Source organism: Octodon degus, unplaced genomic scaffold (genome assembly GCF_000260255.1).
Source record: "Octodon degus isolate 3935 unplaced genomic scaffold, OctDeg1.0 scaffold00054, whole genome shotgun sequence".
Taxonomy (NCBI): Eukaryota; Metazoa; Chordata; class Mammalia; order Rodentia; family Octodontidae; genus Octodon; species Octodon degus.
Window position 1 is genome coordinate 326,949 of NW_004524630.1, and position 11,844 is coordinate 338,792.

At 41.7% G+C, this 11,844-nt stretch overlaps 1 protein-coding gene across 2 annotated transcripts in view; it reads left to right on the plus strand.

The window, feature by feature from the left end:
* Window positions 1–11,844, plus strand: part of Nsmaf (neutral sphingomyelinase activation associated factor) — an 84,435-nt gene that overhangs the window by 26,036 nt on the left and 46,555 nt on the right. For both annotated transcript variants that reach the window (XM_023717679.1, XM_023717680.1), the window contains exons 2-6: window positions 2,907–2,996; window positions 7,602–7,680; window positions 7,773–7,840; window positions 7,917–7,953; window positions 10,014–10,064. In XM_023717679.1, the coding sequence (XP_023573447.1) occupies window positions 2,907–2,996; window positions 7,602–7,680; window positions 7,773–7,840; window positions 7,917–7,953; window positions 10,014–10,064 (325 nt within the window). The remainder of the gene's footprint in view (window positions 1–2,906; window positions 2,997–7,601; window positions 7,681–7,772; window positions 7,841–7,916; window positions 7,954–10,013; window positions 10,065–11,844) is intronic.

Consider the following 11,844-nt stretch of genomic DNA (forward strand, 5'->3'; position numbering starts at 1 on the left):
AAAAAAAAAAAAAAAAGAAGATGATGGTGTGGAGTTTCAGAGGGCAGATGGCAGTTGCCTGGCACCTGTGTGTGCGTCTTGCCCATGGCCCTGCACCATGGTGGGACACCTCAGCGCCTCTCCCCTCCCTCCTTTTTTAATATCAGTAGCCTAGAGGCAGGATTGACTTGGCCAGGCCTTGTGAACTTCCTGCGAACACTTCTCATCAGCAGAGTGTTGAGTAACTTTGGAGGGGCTGTGAATGTAGTTATCACCGAGGGATACTTGGAGTAGAGCTATCGTAAGAGTCTTATAAATGTGCTTTGAAATTCAGGTGACATAAAGAGAGAATAACATTTTCTTAGTGAAGCTGACTTGTTTAGTGAGTAAATTTATCCTACAGAGAATGACTACACCCTTTCAAGAAGATTGGATTGAACTAGGAATGTGTAGGCTCAGGGTCAGCAGCTTCCTAAAGAAAAAAATTGCAGCCTGATACAGTATTAATAGATGAAAGCATCAAATGGCAAAATTGATTTTAATTTTTTAAAGCGTAGACTCTTTTACTCCGTATAATACAGTTTGTAAAACCCACAAAATTAAATGTAATAATTTTTACATAGAAAAAGTTTTAAAACTTTATAGTTAAGAGAGAAACAAGACTCAGAAAAGTTCTTTAACTCATTAACTTCTCTAGGTGTTATACATTTCTTGCAGAATATAAATTAATGAAGCTATAATTAATTTGTTTACCAAAAGGATGACTTTAATTCACATTGATGTGGGTGTATTTTAATATTTGGAAGAACTAGATGTCACTGATTTTGACTTGTGCTTCACAGCCATAAAATTATGACATTTTCTTATTGATGAATATTTATTTTTCCTCCCTAGAGGGAAGGCAGGAGGAAAGTAGGGAGATCAGCAAAAAGAAAGGATTGTACAACTCCAGCCCAAGACCAGGCTTGTCAGTCATTCAAATACAAGTTAAACCTAAGGAGAAGGCAGTTAGTATCTCCCTGGCTTTCACCTTCCTGAAATGAGCTCATGCATGAGAAGACTATTCCTTGCAGTCCTAAGTCTTATAATTATATTAAAATTCAAATTAAATATTGAACATTTTAGCTGTGTTCTGGCAGTTTTAACTTACAACTGATTCTTTTTCTTATGTTTTGGTATTAGTTATTGAACCCAACTTATGACTAATTCTTGCTCCTAGACTAAATGTAAGACAAGTCAATAAAAACTACCTGTTAGGGTATTAAAAATGGTTCTTGTTATCATTAGTTATAATTTTTTTATGAGTTATAACTCTTTGGGTCAGATTGTTCTAATGAGAAGTCTCTTCTGTCATGTAGATAACTTTCTCCTTCATAAGAATATTAGAGTCTGTTGGCCAATCCTTTTCTCTGCATTATCTCTAGTCCTTCAGGCTTTATTTTCCTGCTTGTTGTGGCCTTGTTCTTTCATGTCAGAGGCTGTTGATCTTGGGTTGTCACTTCATACTTAAGGGTCATCTTGGTCCCTGATGCCTATTTCTGGACTTTTTGGAAGCCCTGTGACTTATGATGGTTCTCTCCTGAATGGCTCATTCGTTCCCCGAGGTATCTGATATTCTCATGTCTGACCTGTGCACGTTCCTGCTGCTTTCCACCTTCCGCAAACTTGCCTACACTCCCTTCCGTGCTTTGATGTCTAAGTTGCTTTGATCTTTGGGTTTTAGCATTTTAAAAATGCTTCTATTCATATATCAGTGGTGTTTCAGAAGGAAGCAAAATAAACGTATATTGTTTAGCTGGATGTAGCGGCACATGGCTATAATCCCAGCCCTTTGGAGGCTGAGGAAGGAGGTTCGCCACCAGTTCAAGACCACCCCAAACTACATAGCAAGACCCTGTCTCCAAAAAAAAAAAGCATCTAAGTATAATCTACCACATTTAATCTGTCTTCCTCTGACACTCCAGAACTTCAAGATCCATTTCAAGTCATATGCTATTTAGTCCAGCTCGGCCTTGGACTCAGTATGTAGCCCAGGTTGGCCTCAGACTCATGGCAGTCCTCTTACCTCAGCCTCCTAAGTGCTGAGATTGCAACATGTGCCACCTTGCTGGGCCAAGTCCTATAGTTTTTCCTCCATAAACTCCAGATGCCATGTGTTTCCTCATCCTTACCATGAAATGATATACACCTATCTTCACATATTTGCCATATATTTGTTTCTGTAGACATACGACTGAACCTTTTTTTTTAAAGTATAAAAGGATTAAGGGGTTATAATCCAACCCCATGCCACTCTGTTTTCTGGTTTTACCTGTTAAACACCATTGTGTACAAAGCATTGATTGGTTGTGACAGGGGCTGTCTAGGTACTTACCTCCTAGAGGTGTCTGGCCTTTTAGGAGTACAAGACAAATTCAAAGCACTGTGAGACAGGAGGTTGACAGGGAAGGGGTGGGAAAGCTGGTGTGTTCAGTCAGGCAAACAGGTAAAAATAGAATTCCACAGCAGGGAGAACACCATGCTTTTTCAGACAAGAAGTTAAATTTTATACAAGTGGGGTTTTTGTGAAGGAATCAGTTATCCACTCGCTGAACCATTTTGGCTTTGACGTAGTAGATACTTGACCTGCAAGGCAGATAGTCAGAACACTCGCTCTCCACTGAACGTGCAGGGAAGAGGCCTGGCCCATGGCAGTTGTGTGCTTCGCGGCGCTTCTTAAGTTAATGAGTGGGAGAACACTGTGCGATCAAACATCTTGAAAATTGGGCCTGCTTATACTTTCTTTTTGGTGGAACTGGGGATTGAATTCAAGGGATTGAACTCAGGCCCTTGTGCTTGCCAGGGAAGAACTTATTCCACTGAGCCATCTCCCAGCCCTTATACTTTCTAAGGACTAAAAATGTTTCCTTTTTTCCCTCAATATCCAGGTTTTCCTTGTTGCTGCTTAACTTAGAGGAATACTACTTTGAACAGCACTCAGCTGATCACATTCAGCACAGGGGAAGCTGCGATGAAAGGTAGGCAGGCAGACCTGTGTGACAGTGTGCCGTCGGATGCCGGCTTGGTGGGACTTTTCTGTCTTCTTTCTTATTAGGCACTTGGGAAGGGTGGGCTTATAAGTTGCTCTCATGGTATTTTTAAAGCTAAAAGGGGTTTTAAGACCTCTGAGATTGCTGGAAGGGCTTTATGCTCTCTCGCTTTTTTGTTCTTTTATCCCTTCTGTGGTTATGCATGTACTGTGCTCTGAATCATGAGGGTTGTGGTACTACAGAGTAATAATTGTAAGTCGCAAGACTGATATGAAATCAACACTTTCAAAATAAATAAATCACCCAGTTTTGGATTTGAAGTAAAATCCGACTTCTTCCTGTTTCATGACTACTACTTAGTATAATAAAAAGGCTGTTCCTTTGAATTTTATCTTTGAAGCTATACACAAAAGTGGTTATTGAAGTTTTTTGCTTTCCTTGTAAAAATTGTACTTTAGGGCCTCCAAATTGCTGATAAGTAAAGTAACAAATTCTAGCTAATCAATATAGAAGGAATGTCAAAATTTTATTTTATTTTATTTTTTTCCAGAACCAGGGATTGAACTCAGGCCCTTGTGGTTGCCAGGAAAGCGCTTATTCCACTGAGCCACTGAGTCAAAATTTTAATCCCTAGTAAAATAACAGATCTCTACTAGGGCTTAGCACACTACAGCTTTTTGGCCAAATCTGACCTGTCATTTGTTTTTTGTCAGTAAAGTTTTATTGACAATGAAATATTTACAGTAAATGAGATTAGTTTGTCACATGTAAATTCCGAACAAGTTGAAGTGTAAAACAGACACTAAAGACTATATATGTTATCAAAATACTTGTTTTCACTTATAGGAAGAAATACATTTTAGAAAGAACACAATCCAGTGGATGCACGTAGAGATCACAGTGTTGTGAAATCTGCAGACACAGAAGCTCCTACGTCACATAGTTCCCCTCATGTGAGGAACTCAGATTATATAGCGAGAAAGCTAGATAACATCAAGTGGGGGACAGACATTTCTCACATGAGAAGGGGATCTAGTGGTGGGTGGAGGGAAAAGGGAGGGGAGAGGAGCCGAGCTGTGCTGTGCTGTGTCCACGCACCAGCCCACCAGGGGCACAATGGTTGTGTACTGCACCCATTTGTGCCTCCCAGAAAGGAAAGGGATCAAGAGATGAGTGGCGGGAGACTCAGGGAGGGAGGGAGGGAGAAGGTGCTGAGAAAAGGAGTAGAGATGTGTTAGGTACAAGTACAGAAACAACTTGTACTTCACACATGTACTAATAAACTAAAACAAGTTTATTAAAAACAGCCACACCCATTTGATTTGCGTATTGCCACGTGACTGACTTCCCGTAGAGCAGGAGAGATGAATAGTTATCATAGTCACCACATGGCCTGCAAAACCAAAGACACTAATTGGCTTTTCACAGAAAGAATTTTGCAACCTCTAATCTGGACAGTCGTCTTCAGTGGTTGCTAAACCCATTAGGTGAAAAGCTGCTAAAATATCTTACAATGACTATATGAAGACTGATATCACCAGAACCCTCTGGTGCCTGCTGATGGGAAGATAGCACATATGTCTCCTCAGAAGTATTTTTGTCAGAAGATCAAACCAGAATCTGATCAAGTCTTTAATCTTGGTGGTAATTTGAAGGAAGCATGGGGCTGGGAGATAGCTCAGTGGTCTAGGCGTGCCTGCCTAGCAAGCACAAGGACCCAGGTTCGTCCCTGGTACTGCGCTCCGTGCCAGCCCTGCCCTGGGCACACCATGCTGGCCCTGCCAGGCGTGGTGGTGCATGCCTGTAATCCCACCACTGGGGAGGCTGAGACAGGAGGATCACTCTGAGTCCAAGCTGTATATTGAGATCTTGTATCAAATAAAAAGAAAAACAACAACAAAGGAAGAATGATGTACAGAAATACAGACAATTCAGCAGAACTCACAGTATGAGAAAGTTACAGTGAGAGGTATGAAGATAAACACCTACTCACTAACTTTAATATGGACTTTGGGTTTTGATTGGAGCAAACTATAAAAACATATTTATCAAGTAGTAAAAATGAAACACTGGATACTTGATGACATTTAATTACTCTTTATGGTAGTATTTTGGTCCTGGGATGGAACAAGGACCTTTTATTTGCCAAACGTGCTCTACCGCTGAATAGTATCTCCAGCCCTGTCTTGTAGGTGTGGTGATGACAGGCTGCGTACTGAGAGGGCACGCTATGATCAGCTCTCTCTAAGGTGCTTGTGGGTGATGGGCGTGTTGTCAGGAACTCTGTCTACCGCCCATGTGCTGCTCACCTTTCTGTACTATAACAGATACCGGGGACAGAACACAGAAAGTGATGGGCTTATTTTGGCCCGAGTGTCAGAGGTTTCCATCCATGGACAGCTAGTCCTATTGCTTTTAGGCCAGCAGTGACACATCATGGCAGGAGCAAGACTACTCCCTCTTGGCTAGGAAGTGACAGTGTGGAAAAGGACCTGGGGTCCCACCATTTGCATCAAGGGTGCACCCCCGTGACTTGAAGGCCTCTCCCTGTGCCACCCTTGGGACGTGCTGCTCCAGGGACCAAGCCTTAAAAATGCAGGCCTTGGGCGGAGGCACTTACCTAAATTGTACCAATTCATCAGAGTTCCAGGAGACTCATGCATGAAACAAGAATGAAGCTGCTAATGCTAGTCATACAGTTTACGTGTTGAGTCTTTCAGTGTGTGTTTAGAAATTTTGTAAGTTGGATTTTTTTGGTGGTGGGAGGCCATTGGGATTGAATCCAGGTCTCACGTGTGCTGGGCAAGTGCCTCTCCACTGTGCAGTGGCCACGACCCGAGTTTATGTTTTTAAGTTACTACTGAGTAAGTGTGGCTGTTAACAAAGTCAATTCACTAGACATGAATAGATGTTACAAAATTTCTGAAACCCTTCAAGGAAGAATTATAAACTCAATCAGGACCTTTAGTATGATGACACTTGTCATCCACTTAGTGCATATATATTTAGTACATACGTCTTGAAGATAGAAAGTTTAAGTGACCATTTTCTGCCATTAAAAAAAATAGCAAGTGTTACTCAAGAGAGTCAGTCAAGAAAGAGACCTCAGACTATCAGACTGGGCTAATGTGGTGGTTTGGAGACTTTAAGTTTTCAAGCAATCGACTTTATAAATTATAGAAATTCAAATATATAAATTTTCCCAATACCTACAGGAGATTTATCCCTCAGACATTTGGATACCCAAATCCACAGACATTGTGTCCCATATGCAGAATGGTAGTGTTTGCGTATCATCTTATCTACTGTAAATCATCCCTAAGTTACCTTTGAAGCTTAATACAGTGACTACACATAACTTCATGGAATCAGTGTCATACTTGACAGATGGCAAATTCAAGTCTTGCTTTTTAGAACTCTGTAGAATTCTTTGCTTTATAAATACTTTTGATCTGAACTTGGTTGAATGTATGGATTCGAGGGTTGATTACAGTTGCTTCAGCTGAGGTGGCGTAGAACAGAATAGGAGGATTCACTGGGACACCAAAGGATGGCTAGAGAAGTTCAGATGTTACTGAAGTGATTGTAAAGAACCTGAGATCTAGAAACTACTGCTATTAGACTAAATGTACGCATGGAAACTGATCTTAGAGTGACTGTGTAATAGTACTATTCTGGTGTCTCCTAACCTACATTCCTAGTGCATGACAAGCTGTTGTCTTGGTTTCATCAGTGGTAAAAGTCATCTAATCAATAAAAGAAAATAAAGTATATAGATTTTTATTAGCTTCAGACAGGCGACACATATTGGTTAAAACTAACAACTAACTCTAGAATGCTTAGGACTGTTTCTTTCCACAAGTTGTTGAACACATATAAATGTTGCAAGAAAGTGTGAAAATGATAGTCTATAACTAATTTCTTAGATATCGTAGTAGGAGCCAGATAGTTCCTAAAATTGCTTATCATGTGACACATTTTTCTAGAATTTCTCCATATTCCCAAAGCACTGCTAAAAGTGTTTTGTATGCTGAACTCAAACCTCTAAATATTTCTGATTTTAAGAAAAAAATCCCTTTACTTAATCAACTTTCGAACTTTCATATTCCTTTATGAATAGTCTTCCCGCATAGAGAATCAGCAGCCAACACGATTTACCAGAGACATGATAAACTCAGCATTCATTGTCTTCTCTGGTCCTGTTGCCCTTAACTGTAATGGAAAGGCCCAGATAAAGTAACAAATGTGGAACATATGAGGCCTGATGAGTCCAAACGGTATCATAATATGTGCAGATTTCTCTGTCCTTTAGGGAGACAGAGATAAGAGGAAAGTACTTTTTCCTTCCTGCCATACCCTTCTTGCTAGTTGAGTGTGAAAATGATAGTCTATAACTAATTTCTTAGATATCGTAGTAGGAGCCAGATAGTCCCTAAAATTGCTTATCATGTGACACATTTTTCTAGAATTTCTCCGTATTCCCAAAGCACTGCTAAAAGTTACTACGGGTTTCTGTTAGCCGTAGTAACTAACTTTCTAGTTAAAGGCTATCATGATTGTTTTTTAACTGTTATATTTTGCTTTGATTTCTAGGAAAATCAGAGGCTCCTTAAAAATATGTTCAAAATCAGTGATTTTCGAACCAGATGCAATATCCCATCCCATCGTGAAGGTGAACACATCATAAATCTGAGCAGAAACATTCCTGCTTTGGTGCATTGGTACTCTGCTTATTTTGTAATATTCTCTCTGGATTCTATGCAGATCCCTTTGAGAGACTGCATACAGATAGGAAAGCATGGGGAAAGTCCAGCCAGTGGACACCCTGCCACGTATGTCATTTTCACTATTTAATTTTATTGTACCCAAGAGGTTTTCTATGACTGATTACTTTTATCTGTATTTTAGGGCAAAATGTCCAGGAATCTCACTCACTTTTAGTCAGGTAAGAAGCACCTAGTAAAAGAAATGTATTTTTCCTTACTTGCATGAATGTGTATGTGTGTGATTTTTTTTTTTTTCACTTGATGAAAGTATTTATTTGTAGAGAGCTCAAATGAAGATCATGGAATAGATAATGGTTTTAAAATTTAATCACTGAGAAGTAAGTGTCTAAAAAAGATGTCTCCAGTGGGATCCTTACTGTTCATTAAACATGCGGTATCTGTGGGCTAGTGGTTTCTGTCCTCGGGATCTCAGGCAGCCTGGGAAGGCTGAGAGGAAGGATGGCAGTTTCTCCGGTAGTGTCCCAGTTGTTGAGGAGATGGGAGGCCAGTGGCAGGACATTTAAATGATGTCAGTCTGACTCTGGTCCACCCTGAGCACTCTGTAGAAATTACTACTTCATGATCTTATTCTGCAATGCCCATATCTTGGAAGAAAGAGGTTTTGAGTTGAAAGTAGTTTCTGTTATAAAACCATCAATTTTAATAACTTTGGGCTTAGAAACAAAGCCCCCCAAGTCTTCCCACCCATTTTGTAGTTCGTAGAAGAGCTCTCAAGTCAAACAACTGATGCTTTGCACAGTGGCAGTATCATAGCCAGTGAGGTTTATCTGAGGTGCAATTGTCACTAATTGAAGTCAACTCAGAATCAGCCTGACATCAGTGAGCCCCTGGGCACAAGCTGCTCCTTCATGTATTGCTTTGAGTTTCCACACCAAGTGCACTCCAGGCAGTTTCTGTGGGACCCAGAAGCAAGAGGAGTGAGCTGTGCAGGTGTAACGTGCAACCAGCTCCAGGTTTGGAGAGACTGAGCGAGGGCCTGAGGAAGGTGGGGTACGGGAGGGTTTGTGCTCCTGCGCTGTGGAGTCGAGTAGGCCATGTGAAGGACGCATCACATGTCACAGAGGGCCCAGAGGCAAAGCATGAAGGGCAAAAGTGAAAAGCTAATGGAGCATGGGAAGAGAAGGAGCGCAGTGTGACTTAAGTGATTTATAAATCCGCTGGATGATGGCCAGGAGGACAAGCTGCCTGGGAGCAAGAGTGAAAGCAAGGAGACCCTTGAGTGTTCATAACCCCAGGTCTTTGGGCCAGGAAAGTGAGAGGTAGTCACTGTCTGGCTGTACTCTGAGAAGCACCCTGACGGGTGTGCTGATATATGTCCTGGAAGCTGAGTGGAAACACTTCAGGGAGAGCCAGCATCTCTGAGGAGAGCGGAGGAGGAGTGGAGAATCAGCTGTGGGCCCGGGTGATGTGGAACCATGGGCACTTTATGTGGCCATCGGGGAGTTGCCATAGTGTGGTGAGGTGAACTTGGTCAGGAGCACAGGAGAAGATGCCAGTGGGCAGCCCTTTAGACAGCGTGGCCCGCAGGAGGACGTGAGACCCACAGGGCGATTGTCTCCGGTCCGTAAAGAAAGGGCAAGGGCAGAGCGCATAACTGTGCAAAGTCAGTTACTGAGTGACTCACAGGTGAGTCTCACCTTTACACCCTAGTGGGACAGCTGGCCTTTGGGAGCCTCGCAGCTCCTCCATTAAAGCAGGATGGACCATGGGTGAGGAGCCAGGCGCAGGAAGCTTGGCACTCTGGTAGATGGTGTTGCTTTTCCCACAGCATTTCAACATACAGCATGATGCCTGGTGTCACCGCATGCCAACACCACCTCTAGGGAAGAAACACGAGTGTATGTTACTGAGGACATGTCATACGACAGTGACTTGGTTTTATTCATTTTACAGAAAACCAGCACTCAGCTTCCTTCCCTTGTCTGCTTAGTAAATTGGTGTGAATAGTAGCATTCCTAGAACCCTTTAGGTAGTCACTCGTTCAGTAATTGTTGCTGTCTTATTGCCTGGATGATTCTCTTTTTAATGTTGTATTTTAATATCAGAACTTTAGAACTATGTGAACATTCATACAAGTACTTTTCCAAATACAGCTTGTGTAATGAGGACCTAAAACATTCAATTCCTAAAGTCCTAATTTATCATTACTCTTTAGAGGGAAACTTTTTTTTTTTAAACATTTTGGTTATTCTTCACAAACATCAATGTTTTTCCTCAGGTGTATTTCATCAAAGAGCATAATATTGTTGCACCATATAGAATAGAAAGGGTAAGTGAAGTTTGTCTTATATTTCCCGCAACTTCTATAGTGATTTTAAGCAGTAAGGTTTTGTGACTCTATTAACATCTTTTGTTTTGTTTTGCTCCGAGTGCCTTCAGGGCAGGTTGGCTGGCTGGAGTTCTGGGGCTCGAACCACAGCAACTTGAGCCTGACTGCTTTGTGGAAGCAGCCCCTTAAAGAACTGAGCTAAGGGGCAGCCCCCTCTATTAACATCTTTAAGCAAATACAATAATATCGGATACTTAAAAGCTTAATACCAAACAGTTACAACAAAAGTACCAAAAGGAGCCACAGACTTTAATGGACGGGAATTCAATAAGCTTTATTAAAAGAAAATGTGCCTAATACTGGGAAAGTGTTAATGATTAGATTAAAAACTGAAGTTATATGCAGTTATGGGGCGGTCCTGAGCAAGTATGTTACTGAAAACATTAAAATTATTTGAAAAATACTTACAGATTATGAAATATCCGTATATCCTTAATAATATATAAGTATTTATTTGAATCAAAGGTATGAGGACTTGAATATAGTATCTGGTTCCCTCGTAAGCGTACAACTTCATTTGAAGTTTTTTTCTATGCTTCTGTGTTTTCTTTTATGCTTCCACTTACTGTATGGTAAAGATCAGAGTCCTACCAAGGGTTTTCGCAAGACTTGGGGCAGGATCAGTGTGCCTTACAGTGGCATCTGTGAGTTAGGAACAGCTGCCCTCCCTGGTAGGCGCTGCCCCATGGAAACCACAGTTCTCCTGCAGGCCAGCCTGCAGTTTCTTGGACACACTGCTTATGCAGTGGTCCTGGGCCTTACAGACAGGGAACACATGCATGCGCTGATTACACACATGCACAGATTGGCTCACAGAACAGTTCTTAAGAAACTTAAGAAAATTCCAATTATATCATGTTACATTTCCAGCCACAATGAAATGAAACTAGAAATTGCAAGAAACTGCAAAATTCAGATGTGTGGCAATGAACACATTCTCTGACAGCCAGCAAATCAAAGAAACTAAAAAGAAAAATTAAAAACTATCTTAAAACAAATGAAAACAAAACTACAATGACTTATGGAGGTAAAGTTGTAATAAGTGAAAGTTCAAAAAGATGAATATGAGCCACATGATGGTGCATGGCTGTAATCCCAGCAGTCAGGAGGCTGAAGCAGGAAGACTGCTGTAAGTTCAAGACCAGCCCTGAACTACATAATGAGACTCCATCTCAAAAAAATCCAAAATAGAATGAAATAAAAGTGTATATCATAAAAAGAAGATCCCCAAATAACAACCCTAACTCTTACTTCAAAGAATTAGTACAAGGAGAGCACACAAACCCAAAGTTAGTGGAAGGCAGTGAATCAGTAAAACGGCCATGATTCCTGTAGGGTCACTCTCCAGAGCATCCATTCCAGGCCTGCGGGGTCCACCCCAAGGAGGGGAGCAGGGTAGAGGGAAGATGGAATGGAAAGAAAGAGAACTGGGTCGGGAGGGCCAAGCTGCTGGCCCAGCTCCGTAACTATGTATATTGGTTCCAAGGTTATCTACAGAAAGTTTGAATGTGTGTCCAACACTGGCCCTAGTTAACTCTGAGCCTTCCCTGTTTCCCTGGGAATGGAGTGGCTTGCCAAGGCCAAGCTGATACACAGGGGACCACACATTCCAGAGCCCTGGGCGCGCAGGTGAGCCCTTGACTCGAGCCCTGGGCGCGCAGGTGAGCCCTTGGCTCGGGCCCTGGGCGCGCAGGTGAGCCCTTGGCTCGGGCCCTGGGCG